The 23,695-nt window shown below is 48.4% G+C and overlaps 1 protein-coding gene across 2 annotated transcripts; it reads left to right on the forward strand.

The window, feature by feature from the left end:
- The first annotated feature begins 2,136 nt into the window (after window positions 1-2,136).
- VPS18 (VPS18 core subunit of CORVET and HOPS complexes) lies at window positions 2,137-8,666 on the forward strand. Of its 2 annotated transcripts, XM_069105760.1 has the most exons (5): window positions 2,137-2,469; window positions 3,946-4,087; window positions 4,568-4,659; window positions 4,899-6,769; window positions 7,322-8,666. In XM_069105760.1, the coding sequence occupies exons 1-5, from the start codon at window positions 2,379-2,381 to the stop codon at window positions 8,042-8,044; spliced, it is 2,919 nt and encodes a 972-aa protein (XP_068961861.1). In that variant the 5' UTR covers window positions 2,137-2,378; the 3' UTR covers window positions 8,045-8,666. The 2 variants fall into 2 exon arrangements, with proteins under 2 accessions (XP_068961861.1, XP_068961862.1); XM_069105761.1 differs by lacking the exon at window positions 2,137-2,469 and having other exon boundaries at window positions 4,017-4,144.
- Window positions 8,667-23,695: the final 15,029 nt, after the last annotated feature.

A 23,695-nucleotide genomic window follows, 5' to 3' on the forward strand; every position in this document is an offset into this window, starting at 1 on the left:
TAGGTCTGTGCCTCCTCACAGGTTTGTTGTGGAGCTGATGGAATATTACATGTAAAGCACTTTGCAAACCTTAAACTACTATATAAATATCAGCTGTTATTACTTCTCTGAAATCACAACTTTCCCATCCCCACCCTTGCTTGACTCCAGAGAGACAAGCTCTAGGGCAAGACAAGATGATACTCCTGGAGATGACCTGTAGCTGACCTGGGTAACCAGTTCTTCGTTTTCTTGGCCCTAGATTGTGTGGGAGAAGGGACAGCTTGCTAAACTCCTTTTTTAACTGGGCATGGGAAAGGCATAGTAAGCCCATCCCCTGCCCAGGGGTCAGCCCCAAACCTTGAGCAACTGCAGCCTGGTTTTGGGAAAACAAACCAGCAGTCTTTGAATCTATAATCCTATGATACCAGGATTAGAAAGGATAAGTGGGAAGTTTTGCTAAGGAAAAAAAAAGGGCAGGGTGAGGCAGGAATTTTTAGGGGGAGGGGAGAGGCAGAGGAGTAGAAAAAATAAAGGGGGCTGTTCCAAGGAAGAAGCCAACAGAGGAAAGATAGGTAAGAGGGAGATCTAGGAGGGGACAGGGGAGTAGAGGAAGTTGCTGAGGTCAGGTTGGGAGTTCAAAACTGGGCTGGTGCTAGAGATGCAAGCAATTGTTTTGGGGGGGGTACTCAGGCCCTCTAAGAAAGAAGTTGGATAGGGCTGGAGGTAGGCATGAGAAAGACAACATTGTGTAGTGATATAAGCAATGGACTGGGGAATTCAGAGGTAGGAAACCTGGAGCCCAAATTTATGCTCTGCTACTTACTACCTGTGTCACTCCATAAATATTTATAAAGTACTTCCTCCTATGTGCCAGGCACTGTGCAAAATACTGGAGTTACAAAGTAAGGCAAAAGACTACCAGATCCTAAGGACCTCACAGTCTAATGAGAAAGATAACATACAAATAATTATGTACAAACAAGCAGCTATATACAATAGGATAAACTGGAAATAATAAACAGTGAAGACATAGAATTAGGCGGGATTGAGAAAGGCTTCCTTTAGAAGGTAGAACTTTAGTAGATACTTGAAGGAAGGCAGGGAAACCTAGAGGCAGAGAGGAGAAGAGAGAGAATTGCAGGAATGGAGGCAACCAGGGAAAATGCTCAGAGTCAACAGAAGTGTCTTATTTAAGGAACAGCAGGGTGGTCAGTGTCACTGGATCAAAAGCATATGGGAGAAGAGCATAAGATGTAAGAACACTGAAAGGGGAGGGGCAGGTTTTCAAGGGTTTTGAATGTCAAATGGGATTTTATATCTAATCCTGGAGGTGACAGGGGACCACTGGAGTTTATATAGCAATAATGATAATAAAAATAACTAATATTTATATAACACCTACTAAGTGCCAAGTGTTTTACACATATTATCTCATTTGATCCTAACAACAGCCTTGGGAGGTAGATGCTGTTATTATGCCTGTTTTACAGATGAGAAAACTGAGGCAAATAGCAGTTAAGTAACTTGACCAAAGTCACACAGCTCTTAAGGATCCAAGGCTGGATTTAAACTTGTCTAGCTGGCACAATATCTTGGTGGACAGAGCACTGGGCTTGGAATCAGGAAGACTCCTCTTCATAAATTCAAATCTGGCCTCAGACACTTACTAGCTGTGTGATCCTGTACAAATCGCTTAACCTCTCTGTGCTTCAGCTTCATCTGTAAAAGGCGGGATGAGGGAAGGAGGGAGGATGGAGGCGGGGAGGAGGGAAGAAAAGGGAGGGGGAAGAGGAGAAGAGGAAAAAAGGGAGAAGGGAGGGGAGAGAAGGAAGGGAAGGGAGGGAAAAGAAAGGGGAGTGGAAGGAGGGAAAATAGAAGGGAAGGAGGAGGGTAGGGAGGAGAGAAGGAAAGAAAGGGAAGGGGAGTTGAGGAAGAGAAGAGGCAGAGGAAGAAAGAAGAGGGAGGGGAGGAAGGGAGAGGGAAGCAAGGAGGAGGGAGCTTGCAGAGGGAAGAGACAAGGGAAAAAGGGACCTGGGAGGGGGGGGGGGGAAGAAGTATCCCTCGCCCCACCCCCGTCCTTTCGCGCATGCTCGGAAGAAAATTGGCCGGCGCATGCGTAGTGCCTGCTCCTTGGGCAGAGGAAGTGGCGACACCGCAGGTGCGCACGCCCGCCGCGCCATGTTACGTTACGTCACGGCGCCGGAGTCAGCTGAGCTGCCTGCGCCCAGACCGGGCAGTGGCTGGGTCGCGTGAGGCAGAGAGGCTAGGGAGGGCTCCCCGCTTTCGCGGGGGAGGGCTCTTGGTTCCTGGGGCGCGAGGGGTCGGTGTCCCGGAGGCAAGGAGGGTTACCGTTTCCGTCGCGGGTCCCCGGCGGGGGAGCCGAGAGGCCGGCTGCCATGGCGTCCATCCTGGACGAGTACGAAGACTCGCTGTCGCGCTCGGCGGTCCTGCAGCCGAGCTGCCCCAGCGTGGGCATCCCCCACTCGGGTAAGCGAGAGCCGAGAGAGCTGAGGAGGGGCCGGGGCAGGGCCTGCGCTCCGTGCGCATCCCGGCCTCGAGAGACCCCGCGCCCATTCCCTGGGAGGGGGCCTGGGCTCCTGGATGCCCCTGGGTGCATGGTTGGCGTCCAGAATAACCGAGGCAAGCGCTGTCAGCTGACTTGGGCGAGTCCCTTTTTCTCCGTGTCACTTCCCATTTCTCTAAGCTCCTTGAGGTCCAGAAGAACCCTTCCTCTCTGGGCTCCTAGCACAGCACCCTGAACATAGCAGCTGCTTAATAAATGTTTGAATGAATGAACTGAATTGAGGATGCCAACAACACACGTTTTCTTAGAACTTGAAGTTTGCAGAGCATTTTCCTCCAACAACCCTGTGACATGAGAACTGCAGGCATTATTAACACCATTTTACGGATTAGGAAAGTAAGGCTCATAGAGTCAGTGAATTCACCTAGATAATGTAAAATATTAAGAGGCTGGATTGTACCAGTTCTGTCATTGAGATGCATTGAGTTTGAATAAATAATGGGGTTGGTGGGAGAGAGAGGGAAGCCTTTGTTCAGGGTAAAGATCAGGGCAGGGGATGAAGAATTTCAAAGGAATGGAATTGGAGAGTAGTTCTGGAAAGGGTGATGACTATGGTCATTGTGTAGATTTTTGTTGTTCAGTCGTTTCGGTTGTGTCTGATTTTGTAACCCCATCTTGGCAAAGATTGGAGTGTTTTGCCATTTTCATTCTCTAGATCATTTTACAGAAGAGGAAACTGAGGCAAACAGGGTGAAGTGATTTGCCCAGGGTCATACAGCTAGGAAGTTTGTGAGGTTGTATTTGAACTCAGGTCTTCCTGACTCCAGGGATAGTACTTTGTCCATTTTTGCCATCTAGCTACCCTTGTTGTGTAGATTAGGTAGATAAAAAAGAGGACTCAAGACTTGGAGTTGGAATTGATGTTTCTTCTTGAGATTCTTCTCCCCACTCCCCCCAGAGGAAACAGTTACAGTTAACTCCAATATTACATCAGTTCTTCCAGGACACTCCTCCATTCAGCAAATTTTATCACTACCCTGGTAGTTCACTCCAAAAGTTGCTGTTTCAGTTGAACAGGAGCTAATAAAATAGACTCACTATAACTGAGTTTTGAGTTAGGCTTGCTGATTCTGTAAAAATTCAGGGAATGTAATGGCAAAGACATTGATGAGTAAACACAACCCTTCAGAATGGGAGCAGGTGTAGCAGAGTCAGAAACAGTCCAAGGATTCATTGAAAGTGTTAAGGATCCCTTTTTCAGATATGTGAGAAGACGCCAAAGGCTGAGTAAGTGCCTATTCAGATCCCAGACTAAGTTATTGGCTGCGAAGTTGAGCCAAAAAATAGAGAAGAGCTAAGGTGTTGTTACATAAGTAGGGAATGCCATACTTCACTTTTTACTTTCTAGATTTTACTTTCCTCTCCTTTCTTGATTACAGGGTTTGTAAATGCCCCACTGGAAAAGGAGGCACCCATCTTTACCAAGCAGCGGATTGACTTTACTCCCTCTGACCGTATCACCAGCCTTGTGGTCTCCTGCAATCAACTCTGCATGAGCCTGGGCAAGGACACCCTACTCCGGTAACTCAGGGTCCAAACAGCCAGACAGAGGAAGCAGCTTATGGGAGTGGGGAAGAGGTTGGTGGTAATTCTGGAGTTACTTCAAAATACCAAAGCCACTGCTCTATTGTAGGAAGAGGAAGTAATTTAGTTAGAATTTTTTTTGGAAGTAACTTTAAAAAAAATTTCTTTTGGAGGGGGGAAGGTAGGGCAATTGGGGTTAAGTGACTTGCTCAGGGTCACACAGCTAGTTTTTTGTGTTAAGTGTCTGAGGTCAGATTTGAACTCAGGTCCTCCTGACTCCAGGGCCAGTGTTCTATTCACTGTACCACCTAGCCTCCCTGGAAGTAACTTTTAATCTATCTTAATTCTGAGGTATCCCTGACATATTGCATTGTCAACTAGAAGAGAGAGATTTTAGTGTAGTCATATCTCAGGATAGAGTTGTTCCCATAGGTTCTTATTTCTCTGGGGTGAAGTTGTGGCTCTCCTTCCCCACAGCATTGATCTGGGAAAGGCAAATGAACCCAATCATGTGGAGTTGGGACGCAAAGATGAAGCCAAAGTTCATAAGATGTTTCTGGATCACACTGGTAAGAGATGGTAATGTGCTGAAGTACTGAGAGGGTTGAACATGAGGAGGGAGAAGGAAAAGTTGGTCATAGGAAATTTGGAAGAACTGTTTGAGTATCATCCTGGAGTTTGTCACTACCACCAAAAATGTTAAACATTTTGAGAGTGGTGTTTTCAGGAATGAGGTAGAGGGTGGGAGGGGTAGTATTTCTTAGTAGCCAAACTATGTCCTGGCATCTCCTGTCCGCTTTTACTCCAGGCTCACACCTCTTGATTGCCCTGAGCAGTACCGAGATCCTCTACATAAACCGCAATGGACAGAAGGTTCGGCCATTGGCACGATGGAAGGGGCAACTGGTGGAGAGCGTGGGCTGGAACAAGGCCCTGGGCACAGAGAGCAGCACTGGACCCATCTTAGTGGGTACAGCCCAGGGCCAGATCTTTGAAGCAGAACTCTCAGCCAGTGAAGGTGGCCTTTTTGGTCCTGCACCTGACCTCTACTTCCGCCCACTTTATGTACTGATGGAGGAGGGAGGCCCAGCACCTGTGTGCTCCATAGAGGCAGAACGTGGCCTTGATGGACGTTGTTTTGTCATTGCCACTACTCGCCAGCGCCTCTTCCAGTTTACAGGCCGTGTGGCAGAAGGAGCTGAGGTCCAGGGCTTTTCAGGGCTCTTTGCCACCTATACTGACCACCCACCACCTTTTCGAGAATTCCCAAGCAATCTGGGTTACAGTGAATTGGCTTTCTATACCCCCAAACTGCGCTCTGCACCCCGTGCTTTTGCCTGGATGATGGGGGATGGTGTGCTGTATGGAGCATTGGACTGTGGGCGTCCCGATTCCTTGCTGAGTGAAGAGAGAGTATGGGATTATCCACCTGGTGTAGGCCCTGGAGCCAGCCCTCCCCTGGCTATCGTTTTGACCCAGTTCCACTTCTTGCTGCTCCTAGCAGACCGAGTAGAAGCAGTGTGTACATTAACAGGGCAGGTGGTGTTACGGGATCACTTTCTAGAAAAATTTGGGCCACTACGACATATGGTGAAAGACTCCTCTACAGGCCACCTGTGGGCTCACACTGAGCGGGCTGTGTTCCGTTATCATGTGCAGCGTGAGGCCCGGGATGTTTGGCGCACCTATCTGGATATGAATCGTTTTGACCTGGCCAAGGAATATTGCCGTGAGCGACCTGACTGCCTAGACACAGTTCTGGCCCGTGAGGCTGACTTCTGCTTCCGCCAGCGCCGCTATGTAGAGAGCGCTCGATGCTATGCCCTGACCCAAAGCTACTTTGAAGAGATTGCCCTCAAGTTTCTGGAAGTTCGACAGGAGGAGGCCTTGGCAGAATTCTTGCAGCGGAAATTGGCAGGGCTGAAGCCAACTGAGCGCACCCAGGCCACACTGCTCACTGCCTGGCTGACAGAACTCTACTTGAGCCGGCTGGGAGCGCTACAGGGTGATACAGACTCTTTGCCTCTTTATCGGGAAACGCGAGAGCGATTCCGTGACTTTCTCAGTAGCCCACGCAACAAAGAATGGCTCTTTGCCAGCCGAGCCTCGATCCATGAGTTGCTGGCCAGTCATGGGGACACAGAACACATGGTGTACTTTGCTGTGATCATGCAGGACTATGAGCGGGTCGTAGCATATCACTGCCAGCACGAAGCCTACGAGGAGGCTTTGGCTGTGCTCTCCCGGCACCACGACCCTCAGCTCTTTTATAAATTTTCACCCATTCTCATTCGTCATATTCCTCGACAGCTGGTGGATGCTTGGATTGAGCTGGGCAGCCGACTGGATGCCCGGCAGCTCATCCCAGCCCTGGTGAACTACAGCCAAGGTGGGGAAGCCCAGCAAGTGAGCCAGGCCATCCGCTACATGGAATTTTGTGTGAATGTGCTAGGGGAGACTGAGCAAGCCATTCACAACTACCTACTCTCATTGTACGCAAGAGGTCAGGCTGCCTCATTGCTGTCCTACCTGGAGCAGGCAGGGACCAGTCCCCACCGGGTGCACTATGACCTCAAATATGCCCTGCGACTCTGTGCGGAGCATGGCCATCACCGGGCCTGTGTTCACGTCTACAAGGTGTTAGAGTTTTATGAAGAGGCCGTTGACTTGGCTCTCCAGGTGAGGGGTTCAGAGTTCTCGTGCTGTCCTGAGAGAGAGTCTGAGAGAAACTGTCTCTGGGTGTATGCAGGTGGGAGATGGATGGGCTAAGAGAGAGTCTTTGTTATTCAGGATTGGCTACTGTGAGAACAGAGAAGAATAGGTCACTTTGTGCTTTCTGGATCGACAGTGGCTTCTCTGGTTGGTCCAAGGGAGGCAGAACAAAGGGAGAAGAGTCCCCACTCTTCCTTGCAGAACTTTGAGTTCATTGCTTAGTTAGAACATGGGCTATAAGCCTCTAGGCTTAGACTTTTGGTATCAGAATTATTTAAAATTTAAAAGCTAATTGCCTATTAGGACCATGGGATGTTGGTTAGAAATAAGGAATAGAGTTTCTTATTCCCATCTCTCTGAAATTCTTATCCTTCCAGCTGCTCAGAGGAAGCGGGGAGCACAAACTCTTAGGTTGCTTTGGCTCCTTGGTCTGATATGGGGACCAGGGAGACCGTCTGTGTCCACTCCCTTCCCCAGCCAGGTAGAGTGTGCCATTGGTAACCTTTTTATTCCTTCCAGGTGGATGTGGACTTAGCTAAACAGTGTGCAGATCTGCCAGAAGAGGATGAGGAGCTGCGTAAGAAACTGTGGCTGAAGATCGCCCGGCACGTGGTGCAGGAGGAAGAAGATGTGAAGACTGCCATGGCCTGTCTGGCTAGTTGTCCTCTCCTCAAAATAGAGGATGTGCTGCCTTTCTTTCCTGATTTTGTCACTATTGACCACTTCAAGGAGGCCATCTGCAGCTCCCTGCAGGCCTACAACCGACACATCGATGAGCTCCAGCGGGAGATGGAGGAGGCCACAGCTAGCGCGCAGCGGATTCGGCGAGACCTGCAGGAGCTTCGTGGGCGCTATGGCACTGTGGAGCCTCAAGACAAGTGCTCAGCCTGCGACTTCCCCCTGCTCAATCGGCCTTTCTATGTCTTTCTTTGCAGTCACATGTTCCACGCTGACTGCCTCCTACAGGCTGTTAGGCCCGGCCTCCCTGCCTATAAGCAAGCCCGTCTGGAGGAGCTCCAGCGAAAGCTAGGGGCTGCCCCACCTCCCACCAAAGGCCCACCCCGCACCAAAGAGGGAGAAGGAGGGACTCCAGGGGCACCCAGCCGGGAACAGCTCAAAGCCGACCTGGATGAGCTGGTGGCAGCTGAATGTGTCTACTGTGGGGAGCTGATGATCCGTTCCATTGACCGGCCTTTCATCGACCCCCAGCGATATGAAGAAGAACACCAGAGCTGGCTTTAGGGGGTCACTGTGCTCACCACAAGATGGAGAAACACACCATCTGCTAAGTCCCTGTCCCTCCTGTAGACACCTAGTGATTCTCATTTCCACTGAGGCGAGGGACAGGCAGGATTATAAGTGCCCCTGTGGGGCCTATCTCACCCAAACCCTTTTTCTGAGCTGGATCTGCCAGCTTTTCTGCTGTCTCTTTGAGATGGTGCCATATTCTTGGGCCCCCCGCAAACCCCTGCCAATCTAACCGAGTGCTTCTTGTCTTGGGAGCATTTGTTCTTTAGAAATTTTGCCTTCCCCTTTGCAGTCTCCATGCCTCTGCGCTTTTTCCTGGCTAGAGGCAATTCCCATTCCCTTGGTAGAGTCCTCACTGTATATAACCTCTCGGATTCCAGCATTCACAACTAAATCTGCAGAGGACCCTTCTTGTGAGGAGCAAGGAGTCCAAATACTTCCCTGGACCCTCGTGTATCCCCTGAGCTGGGGAAAAGACTGGGGAAAAGAGGGTGATACCAGCTGGTGGGCATTTGTGCCCTTGTGCCTAGGAAGCCATTGTAATGGCTTATCCTTGGGAAGGACTGTGGGGGATAACACTCCTCGGATTTAGAAGACATTAAACTGTGATGCTGTCCCTGGCATTGGTCACTTTATGACGGTGGAAGGCTGAGCAGGGTCTGAAGCTGAATGAATCAGGGTTGGAATCCAAGGGGTGGGGGTTCTGAGGTGTGTGTGTGAGGGGCATGTTTAGATTGTTCCAACTTTTGCATTGATATCCTCTTTGGGACTTGCTGCCAGGGTAGTTCTGACCATCAGTGCTCCCCCCAAGGAGACTCCTGTAATCTTGTACCCATCCCCTGCTTCCCTCCCCCAGGGGTGGGAGGGATTGGGAAGGAAGCCAAGGTGAGGATCTTTGGAGCCTTCTCAGCTGGATCCATTGTTGGGTTGGGGAACAAGAGATGTTCATTCCTTCTCTTGGCCAGCAGGTGGCACTCCACCCAGTAGGAGGTCTTCTGTTCTTCCTTTTGGTCACCAGGAGACACTGTTTCCTTAGGCAGGCTCTGAGCTGTAGCTTCCCTTCCCCCACACCAGGTGCACAAAACCACTTGCTGCTGCTAGACTTAAACCATCCATGCATGAGTGACCCTTAAGCGCCCTCTATCTGCCCTTCACTCTTCTGGGAAGAGGAGTTGTTTGAGGACTTGCTGCTCGATCTTACTGTAGTTCTCAGCACCTAGCCCCCAGGGGGCCTGTGCCTTGCTGGTTCAGCCAACCTGGGCCTCCCCTTTGCTGTAGCAGGCTGACTCTTTGTTCTCTTGTTGGGACCTGCTGCTTTCTCATCACTGTCCCTGGCTGTCCCCTGGGATACTCAGGGTCTGCGTCCTTGCCTTTGTTAGGAGGTTAAGTTCTGGGGAGGTGGCTGCAGGTGAGGTGCAGCTTCAAGCAGCGCCACCCAAGCTTGGTGTGGTGTGCCTGGTGGGTCAGAGTAAAAGAAGTGAGTATGCTGAAGCCAGAGCCAGCAAGGCAGTAACTGGAAGGGATTCTCCTGTTTTGCCCCCACTTCCAGCTGCCCTAAAACAGAATGAGCCATAGTCCAGTGACTGTGGTGGCCTGCTCCATTCTCCTGCATCATTTTGCCCCAGAGGTTCCATTCCAGTCCCCCCCCTTATCTCAGTTCGGTGCTCCTTGCCCAGGATGGCCCCTACTTTGCTGAAGTTAGAGATGGGTTGATGGGCCTTTATCATAGATCTTTCAAGTTAGATCCTGACTGGAGCAACAAAATCATCAGGCCTGCCAGGCTCTAGACAAGGGGTTAGTTACCCCACAGCTCCAAAGAAAAGTTAGGTGTTGACAAATCTCTTATGTAACTTTTTAGCCCTTCTCTAAATCAGACAGTATGGCATGACTTGTACCTAGTTCATAGTAATTAGACTTAGGTGTGTATGTATCCTTTGCCATCTATCTGCCTGATATCCTTATCAGGGATATAGGGTCTTAGGACCTTTATTTCACCTGTAGAACTTTTAATATCAACTTTTCCCTGGTAGGGACAGCATTGCTGCCTGTTGTTTCCTTCTCTCCGTATCCCCCAGCCAGTTCACTCAGCCTCCAAGAACTGCTAAGGTAGGGAAACCATTGGTGTTATCCATCCTAGGTAGCCAGTACTACCTGTGAAATAGGTTAGGCTTCTCACTTGCTTCCTGTCCTTAGAAATTTAGAAGCCTAACCTTGATTTGGCCTCAGTGTTGTCTTTCTCATATAAACAAAGGAGCTCAAATGGATATTTACATAATTTTTACCTATTTCTGCCCACCTCCACATCCAGAAAAGGGCCCAGAGGGCTTGGTTAAGAATTCAGACTTCCCTGGCCCTTCTGTCCTCTGTCTCCCAAGCTAGCCCATCTGGCTATAGGCAGCTTCCCCCTTCCTGGAAAAAGGCCCCGGGCCTTCCTTGGCAGTGACAGAATGGTGTTCCGGTGAGTCAGGGCAACGGGAAACCACAGCTCTTAGATCCCTGGAAACCAGGCAGGGTTGGGAATGGAAGGGAGAAGGCCCTCAGGGCCCTGGCCAAGAGCCTGTGGGGGGGAGGGGGAGAGGATTTGCACGGGTGTGGGGAGCAGCTGCTCTCGGAAGGGCCAAGATCAATGAACTGCTTCTGGAGCAGTCACTGGAAATAGGAGGGGCTGTAGCATGGTGCTGGGATCAGGATGGGGGTGGGAGGGTTGTAAACAAGGAAGCCACCTGGGGGGGGGGGGGGGGTAGAGGCTGCCCTGTCATGGGGGAGCAGGTGCTTCCTGAACTGACCCACCCTGGAGCCTCCTTGTTTGCCTTGTAGCCAGCAGAGGGTGCTCACCACTGGCTTTTAGAACTAGGACCTTAAAGAATGAGCACTCCTCTGTCTCTGTTGGGGGTACCTTTAGATAATGAGAACACCCTCCTCCTGGCTGCCTCAGTTGAAAAGGCCAGTAGAGGGTGTCTCTGTTCAGCCATACTGCACCTAGCTGCCCGCCTTGTGGATATAAGATCTTGCTCTGCCTTCAGGGGAGGTGAAAACACTTTTTTCTCCTTTTTCCTAAGGGCAGGCACAGGGCAGCATTCATGGGGGAGGGGGATTAGGGGAAAAAAAAAAAGGCATTGATCCTGGGATCTTGCCACTGAGTGACACCAAAGAAAGCATTCAGAGGGGTCAGTGGGTAAGTAGAGCTTCTAGACTTATGACTGACTGACAAGGCTGATGTGAGGTCATGCCTGAGCCGAATTACTTTTGTTGAAAGGTCTGAGAGCTGGTCCAGACATTTCCAGTCTCTAGGGCCATCCTTGGCCTTGCCCCTTGGTGCTGTGGGAACAAAAAGTTAGGGGCCCAAAGGGAATTAGCTCCTGGTGCCACAGGGTCGGAGGAGGTGAGAGATTTGGCCAGTACAGAGAGGTTTGGAGAGATTGCTCCTCCTGCCTCTCCTTATAATTCCCTCCTCCCCATCCCCAGTTTTTGAGATTCTTCGAGACACTTTCACAGGCGGAAATTCCCAGAGGTCAGAGGAGGGAAATGGTTAATTCCTTTTATTCAATGAGTCCCCCCCTAGTTGCTCCCCCCACTTCCTCCCTCCACTTCCCGCCCCCCCCACTGTGTGAACAGGAAGTGCAGAGGAAAGGCTCTGACCACAGCAGCTGGGAGCAGGAGGGAGGGAGTGGGCGGCCCTGCAGGCTCTGCCAACCCCACCCCACACACTCCCTGGCTACAGGGGCAGTGACCCTTCGGGGCGGGGCAGAACCACCTGGGCCAATCTCCCAGTCACTTTAGGTGCCCAGGCCTCCTCCCCTCCTGTGGACATGGAGGGAAACAAGCCCCCTATGAGAATGAAGCGGGGTTTGAAATGGGAACAAAATTAAGAAGTCTAGGCTCCGGGTTCTGTACGTTCTTCCCCTAGGGGATCAGGAAAAGGCCAAAGAGACTGGAAGCTTGGTGGTGGGGTACAGGGAAGTGTATGGATTCTCCTTACTGTCTGCCCTGGAGGCTGCCTCCTCTGCAAACCTGGGGCATCACTTGGAGCTGGCTCTGGCCCCTCAGCCCTTTGAAGCTCATTCAGGGCTTCCTGTTTGGGTCTGGTGATGCCAGGGCCCCTCCCCCACTATTGTTCTGTGGAGATCATGGGTCCATCTGGTGCCCCATAGTGGGGCCCCCTAGCCAGTGCCACATGGGAACAGCCCCACAAAAGGGCCCTGATGGCAGCTGTCTCCATTGGAGGGGAATGGTGGGCATAGCCCAGCAGTTGGTATAGTGCGAGAGATTGTACAAAATAAGATTCAGGCACAATGGGATGTATGTTTACTCAGTGGCTGATAGGTATGGTGACCACAGATAGCAATCAGATGTTTCCTAGGTACTTTTTAAAGATGACGGTAATGTCAGAAAGCTGCCAAGTCCAGTGTCCCTAGAAGAGGGGAACAATTTCTCTGCCTGGTTTTCAGGTGGGAAAATTAAGGTGGTTAACACACCACAGCATTTTAGATGACCCTGGTGGTTATAAAACTATGATCTTACGATTCCATAAACATAGATGCTAACCTGGGAATAGAACCCAGGAGGCCTGGCACATGAAGGTTGTCTCCTCAGGGAGAGATCAGTACTTGGTCCTGATAAATCTCTGCAGCTGGCATGCTTCCCTTTATCCCCACTGATCTGCTCAAAAGCTACCCTAAGTCTCTTCTTCTTTGGGCTCTTGAAAAAAAAGTATAATTATTTTTTTTTCCCTCAAACAAATAAATGCTTTCTCTCCCTCCTACCTCCTTATTGTATTGAGAAAGAAAAAAAAAAAAAAAAACCAAACTGGGCTCTCTTTCCAAAGCTCCAAGAAGTTAGGGGGAGGGGAAGGCAGGGAGAGGGAAAGTCATGGAATCCTGTGAGAGCTGAGTTAGGAATGGGGGAAGGGAACTGGGCAGGGCTGAGGGTGTCCTCAGCACAGGACTGGCGGCCAGGCCAGGAGGAGCTGCTGTGTTGTTTTGACTGATCTGAGAGTTTGTCTCTTGGGAACAAGGCTAGGCTGGCACCACTCAGAATGGGGAGGTGGGAGCCACTCTGAGCTGGGGAGAGGTGGGTGCTGCCTGTGGTTCCCAGGCTGCCATGACCAAAGGTTTGTTTGTTTTTCTCAGGCATGGAGACAGGTGCTATATATTTCTATAGATTCTCCCTCCTGCATAGCTCCCATGGTCTTACCCAAATGCCTCCATGGCTTCTACTAACCTTCCCCATCCAGGGGTTGAGAAACTTATTCCATGGAGCTAACCCTTCTCTCCTAATCTCTCCTCTCTTCCTTTGAACTTGGACTTAGAACCACTCAGGTCATAGACGTCAGACTATTAGAGCTGGATGAGTTACTTCACCGCTGTGAGCCTCAGTTTCCTTGTTGGACTCATTGATTCTAAGGTCCAACCCCCTCATTTTATAGTTGAGGAAACAGGCCCACAGAGTTGCCTGAGAGATCACTAGGGTCTGCCTTTAAATCCAAGGCTCTTTATAACTCAAGCCCTAAGAACCCAGGCATCCAGATTCTCAGTTCAGAGCTCTTCCCACAATGGCATACAATGCCTTCCAGGAAGATAAGTTGGAAATCCAGAGAGGCACAGCAAGGCTGAGTAGCCTGGGAGCCGCCTCTGGTAGTAGGATAAAAGCAATCCCTTCTGAAGTGACTGAGACCTCAGTTCCCTGTGGATGGAATCCTATTGACTTTAGATCCCACTGTGATCATCTCCCTGTCTTTATGTCCCTGTTTCTCCCTCTGTCCTTCTCTCTTTCCTTCTCCTCTCCAGCTAGGGTGTCCCTGGAGTTGACAGTAGCGCATATTGAAGGAGAGTCAATGAAGAAGCTGGGTGAGATTTGCTCCTTAGAAAGAATCAGAGGCTGGTATGATTAACCTTGTGAATAAGCGCATATTGAAGGAGAGTCAATGAAGAAGCTGGGTGAGATTTGCTCCTTAGAAAGAATCAGAGGCTGGTATGATTAACCTTGTGAATGTAAATCCAAAATGAGTGAGAGCAGAATATTAAGAGTTAGCCTCACCCCATCAGAGCATACAGAATACCAGAGTTGGAAGGAATCTTAGAGATGGCCTGCATCAGCCCACTCGTCTTATAGATGAGGATACCAAGCCACAGAGAGGTTAAGTGACTTCCCCAAGGCCTCCTAGCTCACCCCACAGTGATGATCAGAAATGCTAAGGGAGCCTGAAACCCTGTGACAACTAGAAAACTCAAGAATGAGAGCATTTATGGAACACCTGTGATATCCAAGATTAAATAAGAGCCTGACGAAGCAGTCTTAGTTCTTCTGGGGGAGCAAGTAAACAGTTGTACACCTCACTGGGATGGGGGCCACATCAAGATATCCCCCAGACTCTGGAAACCTGAGCCCTGGTTCAAGGATGGCTCTCCAGCCAGCTGGCCCCTACCCACCAAGAGCTTGCATAATACCCAGGCTGGCACTCTCTGGGGAGTCACAGGAAGTCCCCCAGTCTCCCCTCCATCCCTGACTCCTCCAGCAGGCACCAGGCCAGTATTCCAGGAAGTGAGGAGGACCTCTCTGACTCCTGATCTGAGCCCTAAAGCCTCCTCCTCACTTTCTGTTTGTTCCTGACTTCTTCCCTTTCAGACCTGGGCCTGGGGGTTCCTAGATTTCCCACCCCAGAGCCTTACCCATTCATTCTCTTCTGGTTCAGACAGGCTGGGAACCCTGCCTAGGGCAGTACTCAGTGTGGGCTGAAGCAGGCCTTGGCTTCACAGTCACAAACTAGAAAGAGTAGCCCAGGGCCTGGCCCTCTGAGGATAATGCTGCAATGACTGCAGGCAGCCCTTGTCCTGGTGCATCCTTGGTTTCTGTTTGTCCCCTAGGAGCCAGAGGGCTTCCAGACTTCTCAGCTTCCTGAACCCAACATCAGAGAATCCCCCCCCCCTGCCCGCCAAACTGAGGCAGTACCAGGAATGACAGGCCTTTTCATACCCTCTGGTCTTAGTATTGTTTCATATTCATATTTTGCAATCCTTGTTTTATATTTCATCCTCAATTATTTTACTCTCTGGCACTTGGTTTCACAACTCAATAATTCCCTTTGGTGTACAAATGGAATTTTTGCTTGTATTTCTTAATGGTTTCTTGGGTTTTTCAGTAATCAATCTAAATTTGTCCTCTGGCATCCCCCATTTCTGCCCTCAGTGGCCTCCTTCTAGTACTCTGATGTCTGGCAGCCATATATCCTGCCTAGAAAATCCCCAGCCTCCTATTGTCCCACCCCCACCTATGCCGCTATATGGGGGGGAAGAGGACAGCTATTTTAACTGGGGAAGGGCCCGGGTCCCAGGCTGGGTCTCAGAAGGGAGTTTTCTCTGTGGACCTTCCCAACCTGGGCTGTGGAGAGGACATGTGGTCTAGTGGTTAGAGTTGGGATTCATAGGTTCTGTCCCCAGGTTGACCTTTGACTCACCCCAGGGGGGCCTGGGCAAGTCCCTTAAGTACCAGGAGGACTCAGTTTCCCCACTTTCTCCATTACTGTTAAGCCTGGATTGGCCTCAGTAATGTATTCAAGGTGCTACCCAAGAGGAGGGTTTGTTCTCCCACCTGCCTCAGAGTGGCAAGGCGCTGGCGAGATGGGACACTTCCCTTGTAGGGAAAAGAGAAGACCTGTCTTCCACTCATCAAATCAGATTTCTCCTCTTGCCCATTCCATACTTGCCTGACCCAGACTGCTTTCAGTCCGCTCTGCTTTGATGGAGCAAGACTCTGCAACTGTGTGGCTGAGCAGGGCAGAGGGCGGCCCCTGTCTCCATGACAACCCCAGGCCCTCCTCTCCTTCCCTCCTCCCTTTCCCCCCTTGGAGGTAGCTTTCTGTTTACTGTAAACATCTGCCCCAGATCAGCCCCAGCTGTTGTGGTTTGGCCCCTCAGCCTTGTGCCCCCTGGACTCTCCTGGTTGGGGCCAGCAGACTTCACTTGTGACTGCACCCAAGTACAGGTTTCTGGACTTTTCCCTGCTTTGTTCTGTGACCTTCGGGCCCGGGAAGGGGAGCAGGCAGGGGGTAGCCTGGCACCAGGGCAGGGTACTAGGGACTAGAAAAAAGCTACAAGGCAGCTGGACACCCGGCCTCGGTTCTAGTCCTGTCTCTTCACTTTACCACCTGTGAAAGGAAAGGTTTGTATAGATGATCTCTCAGATTCCTTCCGGTTCTAACATTCCATGAATTCCAGGACTGGAATCTGGAACTACAAGCTATTGGAATACCATCAGTCTCTCTGCTTCCTGTCTCAGGTTTGTTGAGAGACTTTGGTTTCTGGCCTCAGTTTATCTGTCTGTGAAATGGTGACAATGAAGACTGCCCCCACTCACCACCCCCACCCTAGCATTTCTCTCCCCCACCACACTCTCTCTCTCTCTCTCTCTCTCTCTCTCTCTCTCTCTCTCTCTCTCTCTCTCTCTCTCTCTCTCTCTCTCTCTCTCTCTCTCTCTCTCTCTCTCTCTCTCTCTCTCTCTCTCTCCAGAAGCTGGGCAAAACCATTGAACAGGGGAAGGCTCAACAGGCCAGGCAGAATGTGCCGAAAGCACACAGATAACCCCAGACAGTAGGGTAGCTTCCAGGACTGATGGTTGTACCTTATGTCTTCTCAGAGCCAAAAGGAGCCTGGATACGGATCACTAACTTGTTGCCATGCTTCACCAGGCCTACTTCCCTGGCCTAGTCTCCCTTCCTTCTCATGGCTCCCACCTCAGTTCTACCTTAGCAATAGTGTAGTGCCGCTTCCTCTGCAAAACACTCCCAACAACCTTAAAGTAGATATTGTTATCTCCATTTTGCGGATGAGGAAACTGAGACTCAGTGAGTTAAATCATTTCTCCAAGGTCATACAGTCAGTTATTTGCAGCCCCCAGATTGTTCTTTTTCTACTACATCCTGTTGATGAGATTGGTTCTGGAGGTGTGCCTGTACTTCTGATCCTCCCAACCCATCCTAACAGTCCTAGGTCAGAGTCAGGGTAACTCTGAAGCCACAAAGGAAGGAGTATAAAGCATGTATGTATTTTATTTTGCTTTTTTTGGTGGGGGATTTCTCTTTTTGTAACAGTAAGCAAGCCTCATCAGGATTGCTTTCCCTCTAGGGACCCTCTCCTAGGCCTGGGGCAGGGGATATCATTCATAACCTTTGAGGGGGTTCTTTGAGGACATTCATCGTTCCCAGATGAGGACTCAAAAGTCTCCATCATTCCCTGAGGTTCTTGCCCTTGTGCTAGGTTCATTCTGGGGGCATGGCAGAGAAGGGAAACTGGAGGTTTGAGGCCCCAACTCATTCCCCTGACCTCTGCCTGCCAGAAAGCATGATAGTAGCCTGAGGGGTCGGGTGTAGCCATTCCTCTTGATGAAGGATTCCCCCTCTGCTCCAGGGTGTCTTTCTGCATGAGGAAGCAAAGGAACCATCTTCCCCCAATAACTGAAATCAGTTCCTATTAGCTGTATTGGAAATCCCCCACTTATTACCTTGGCTGCCTGAGGAAACAGCCTCCCGGCACTATGACTCCTGTACCGCCAGGGACTTTTCTCCTTGGGGTGATATAGTCTTTGAAGCCTGGCTGCTGAGAAAGCTTCCTAGGACACTAATCTTAGCCCCTCCCTTCCACTGGAGGATAAGCATGGGGGTGGGGGGGGGGAGAAGAAGGTAAGGTATCTGAAAGATATCAATCATTCAGAAGCTTCTCCTCCTCAAGCCTTTCTACCCAAGATCACATTCAGGGACAGAGAAGAATATTAAATCTAGGAGACACGGTCAATGTGCTAGTTTGCTTTATTTGATTGCACTTATCTGTTACAAGGGAGGGCTTTTATGGGGGAAAGGAGGACTTGAGGGTGGGCAGCTTGTTAATGGGTAGTGACAGGCCCCAAAATTTAAGAGAGCATCAATAAAACATTTGCAAATATGCAGAAAAAGGCAACAAATCCAATGAGGAGCACAAACTGGGCAGTTTTATTACTATTACATATACTTCTTAAAGATACAGGATTAGGGTTGGACTTGTAATTTCACTGATACTGGGAACTCTTTACCAATGCAGACAGGTGTCTTCTCTGCACCTTATGGTCTGAGAGATGCCTAGAGCCCTGGGACGTTAAATGTACTCAGGAGAACACAGACAATATGCATCTGAAGGGGGACCAGAACCCAGGTCTTTCTGGCTCCAAGGCTGGCTCTTTGGTCACTGCACCGAAGCTGCCAGTCTTTAAATAAATTTTTAAATTGAACATATTATGTGTAACAAGTTCATGGTCTCATATGTACTTTTTTCATTTTTGTAAACTGAAATGTTTATGTTTGTTAATGACTAAGTTCACGATGATGATGATGGTGATGATGATGATGATGGTGGTGGTGGTGGTGATGATGGTGGTGATAGCAATAACAGTCATTAATACTAGAAACAAATCTGAACATCCTCAGTCCTCCTGGTGCCTGACTATAGTGGCAGGATTCAGAGAGGGCTTGGTTTTTAGGGCTGGGAAACTGGTGGGGAAGGGGAAAAGAAAAGCAAGCAAGATTCAGAGCAGAGGAGAAACCAGGGCTTGGGGAAGTATTTCCAGTTTAAAGGATCCTGAGAAGGTGATAACTCATATTTTGATAATTTCTTAAGGTTTACAATCATATTTCCCTAATCATACTTTCCCACATTACCTGCCCTGTGGATAGTCCAGTATCATTATCTCCATTTTACAGATGAGGAAAATGTGGCTTTAGGAGACTGTCATCTGCATGGGTTTGAGTAGCTAAGTGTCCAAGTGACCATTCTTGGCTTACTCCAATACCCTAGGCTTGAACTGGAACTACGGTAGACTGAGGCTCCATTGGTTCATTCTCTTTCTGTTCCTATCCCTCAGCTCCAGACTTAGGTTGGTAGGACCAGGAAAGTATGTGACAGTAAAAAGGCCCTGGGTCAGGACATTGTACTTGTTATTGTTAGGGTTATTTCCAGTCTAGGGTTCATAGATCACCCCAAGAGACACACCCAGAACCTTTCCTGGCACCAAGGTGCTCCAGTTTAGAAAGTGAAACTATTCCAAGGAAAAATTATGAGAGTGACTCTGTGTATGTATGTGTGTGTGTGATGTGAGTATATTTGTGTATAAATGTTTTAAGCAAGTTAAAGGGAACCAAATGCCCAGTCTTTGTCTGCCTTTTTTCCTCCATTGAGAAGGATTGGGATGGCCCCAGAGGGAGCTGAGGGCTCTTGCCTTCCAGACATGGACACTACAACCACCACAACTACTGCCACTCTTGCTGTTACTGTTACTACTGCTGCTACTGTTATTGCTGCTGCTACTATTGCTGCCGCTTCGAATATTACTCTTATAGAGAAGAAAAAGGCAGTTAGGTGGCTCAATGTGAAGGACTTGGAGTCAGGAAGGCTCATCTTTGTGAGTTCAAATTCACACTCACACATTTACTAGATGTGTGACCCTGGGCAAGTCACTTCACCCTGTTTGCCTCAGTTTCCTCATCTGTACAATGAGCTGGAGAAGGAAGTGGCAAACCTCCTCAGTATCTTTAATCAAGAAAATCCCAGCTGGGGTCATGAAGAGTCAGACATGGCCAGAAATGACTCAACAATGACAAAGTGTCTAAAGAGCAAAAGATTTGGAGTCAGAGGAACTGGATTCAAATCTTGCCTCTACCATTTACTATGTGTGTGACCTTTTGCAAGTCACTGGACTACAGTTTCCCCAATTTATAAATGAAGGGGTTGTTTAACCTTAGATAACTTCTTTCATCTTTAAATCTAGAATTCTACCCAAGGGAGTGCTGGTAAATGTTTAACAATCAGCTCTTCTCCCCCTCCCCCCCAAAAAAAAATTTATGCTGGACACACTTTTAAGTTTACTATACATTATTAACATTTTATCCATCCCTCCTAAAAGTCTAGAAAATCAATAAAACAATAAATCAAGCCCTGATTTGTAACATTTGATGATTTTTGAGGTATAAATGCTCACACTGAAAATTTAACAATTAGCTCTCCTACATAGAACTGGTTCCAGCACACCCCTAATTCTACCCCCTCCTACTGCTATTCCTGCTAGAATTCCCACTGCTGCTCTACTTTTGGCATCACAATTACTGTTCTTTCTGTTGCTGCTCCTCCTCCTTTACCTCTAGGATATTTGCATACTTAGATGGCTCCCTGATCTCATCTATGTGGGCGGCACTATCACAATGGGCTGATCACAAACTTTCCATAGCTTCTAATCCTGAGCAGCTCTTGTCCAATTCCTATCACAGATACTCTATGTAGGCTCCACCCCCGAGATCTCTGTATTGCATGGGGACCCAAAAAAGCTCCCAGGCTATGAGTTATTCCTTCTTCTGGATCTATGACCAGCCCACCTCTTTCCTGGCTGTGCATTTCTATGAAAATGTCTCATGTCACTTCTCCTCATTGGCTGCAGTTGGCTCATGCCTGGCATGCATGATTCTACATTGATTTGACTATATGGACTCTAGGGCTCCTTTCAAATCTGAGATTTGGTGATTCTCTCATAGTAGTAGTCACAATATCAGGTTTTTGTTGTTGAGTCATTTCAGTAATGTCTGACTCTCCATGACCCCATTTGGGGTTTTCTTGGCAAAGATACTGGTCTGATTTGCCATTCCCTTCTCCAGCTCATTTTACATATGAGGAAACTGAGGCAAACAGGGTGGAATGACTTTCCCAGGGTCACACAGCTAGGAAGTGTCTGAGGCTGAATTTAAACTAAGGTCTTCCTGACTCCACAGTCCACTGTTTAATCCACTGGGCCACCTAGCTGCCTCATTATAGCAGTAGGGTAGGATTACTCAAGATAATATAATGAAAGTAATAGTAATAGCAAAGTAGGATGAGAAATGGTACCTTACTTTATTCTTATTACTAATACCTAATCTCTTTGACAATATTTTTTGCATTGATTCATAATTTCCCCAATTCCTCCTCACCCCCTCCCCATGCAACTCTCTGCTGTCCTCTGGGTGATCTACAATTTTGATTCCTTGAGACTGGAGTACTCCATACTCCATAATTTATAGCCATATAGTATTTTTTTTTTTGCTTTTTGGAGGGCATTTGGGGTTAAGTGACTTGCCCAAGGTCACACAGCTAGTTTTTGTGTTAAGTGTCTGAGGTCAGATCCGAACCCAGGTCCTCCTGACTCCAGGGCGAGTACTCTATTCACTTCACCACCTAGCAGCCCCTATAGGCATACAGTATTGATAGTGAAAATATGAAATTTTGAGGGAGGGAGTCAAGATGGTGGAGTAGAAGCAGGACCTCCGCCAGGCTCCGGCTTCCACCTGACCCAATCCATGTAAAAGGGGACTCTAAACAAACTTTGGAGCTGCAGAACGCACAAAATGACACAGAGAAGCTAAACTCCTGCTGAGAACAGCCTGGCAGGCCGGCAGCAAGCAGCCAGCACAGCACTCTGGGAGCCAAGCGCACTCTATCACAAGCCAAACTTTTAGCCACAGGGTGGGCCTGACCAGCCACTAGCCAGAGGGACTCCAGATCACCAGCAGCAGTGGCCATTTCCAGATTCATTAACACATAGATGTGAAGGACAAAGTGAGAGGTCAGTGCAGTTTAGACTTTGGGACCCAGTGGGTGGGAGTGCATCAGCTTTTGCCCCCAGGGCAAGAAGCTGCTGAGACACTGCACCATTGCCACCTTGCAGCTTCACCTCCTGGCCTGCAGAGTGTAGGGGAACCAAAAGACCAGTCTGAGGGGTAATCGCTCTTGCTGTAACCTGCTTGGATCTGGATTGCGGTCTATGGTGGAGGTCCTGGGGTGCATGACCAGTTTGCCATAGCAGGTGGAGGCCTCAGAGAGGGCACCCAACTGTTACCTCCAGCATATGAGAAAACCCCAGCGTTTGGGATGAAAGCTCCCCTGTCTGGTGGCAGAGTCCTACTGTGGCAAAAAGCCCAGGGGTCAAGTGAGTGAGGGGCGACATGACCAGGCAAAGGAAACAAAGCAGACAGAAGATTCCAACATTAGACTCCTATTTTGGGGACAAAAAGGAGCAAAGCATGGAACAGGTGGAAGACAGTGAAGTCAGAACTCCTGCACCAAAAGCTTCAAAGGAAAATACGAGCTGGTTGCAGGCCATAGAGGACCTTAAGAAGCAGATAAGAGAAGTGGAGGAAAAATTGGGAAGAGAAATGAGAACAATGCAAGAAAATTACTAAATGAGAGTCAACAGCCTGAGGAAAATCACACATTAAAAAGCAGACTGACTCAATTGGCAAAAGAGGCTCAAAAAGTCAATGAGGAGAGGAATGCCTTGAAAAGCCGAATTTGCCAGATAGAAAAAGAATCTCAAAAGCTCAATGAAGAGAATTGGTCCCTCAGATTTAGATTGGAGCAAAGGGAAGCTAGTGACTTTAAGAGAAATCAAGATGATGTTAAACAGATCCAAACAAATGAAAGAATAGAAGGCAATGTGAAATATCTCATGGGAAAAACCACTGACCTGGAAAATAGATCCAGAAGAGATTATTTAAAAATTATTGGATTAGGGGCGGCCAGGTAGCACATCGAGTAAGAGCACTGGCTCCAGTGTTGGGATGACCTGGATCAAATCTGGGCTCAGATACTCAGCACCACACCCAGAAATAACTGGCCATGTAACCTTGAGCAAGTTACTTAACCCCGATTACTTTAAAAAAAAAAAAAGAAAGAAAAAGGACGGGATCAAAGTAGAGAATAGAGCAAGTGGATAGTGGGATAGGAGGGAGGGAAATATAGTCAGTCTTTTACAATATATCTACTATGTTAATGTTTTACATTAGCTACATATGTACAATCTATACTGAACTGCTTATCTTCCCAGTAAGGGTGGGTGACAAGGGAGGAAGGGAATGAATCTGGAATTCAAAGTTTTAAAATCAAATGTTTAAAATTATATATATATATACACTATTATTTTTTGGGGGGGAGAGCAATTGGGGTTAAGTGACTTGCCCAAGGTGACATGGCTATTTTTTTGTGTTAAGTGTCTGAGGCCGATTTGAACTCATGTCCTCCTGACTCCAGGGCCGGTGCTCTATCCACTGCGCCACCTAGCTGCCCCCATATATACTATTATTAATACTATCTTACACGTAATTGGGAAAGAAGATATACAGGCACTGGGGCATAGAGATCCACCATGCCCTACTGGAAAAGTCTAAGGGGCTATGGGAGAAGATATGGGAGAGAGCAGATTGGAGGAGGGGATATCCTATAGGATTGCTATTCTGGGGTGGTGGGTAGGGGAAAAATGGGGAGAAAATTTGTAACTCAAAATCTGGCGGAAATAAATGATGTAAATCAGAAGTTAATAAAGCATTTGAAAAATGAAAAAAAAAGAAATTATGGAATTCTTTCAGAAGAAACTTGAGATCATTTAAAGTGCTCCACAGTTTCCTAAATTTAGTCTATTCTACTCTCTTCTAATTTTATCCAACTCTGGGCCAAACTTACTGTCCAGATACCATTTTTAAGATATATAGATATATAGGTCTATATCAAAACATAGAGAGATAGGTAGGTAGATAGATAGATAGATAGATAGATAGATAGATAGATAGATAGATAGATAGATAGATAGATAGATAGATAGATAGAT

Source organism: Petaurus breviceps, unplaced genomic scaffold (assembly GCF_028583685.1).
Source record: "Petaurus breviceps papuanus isolate PSGF00001 unplaced genomic scaffold, PetGlider_PUasm1.0 77, whole genome shotgun sequence".
In the NCBI taxonomy this organism is placed as follows: domain Eukaryota; kingdom Metazoa; phylum Chordata; class Mammalia; order Diprotodontia; family Petauridae; genus Petaurus; species Petaurus breviceps.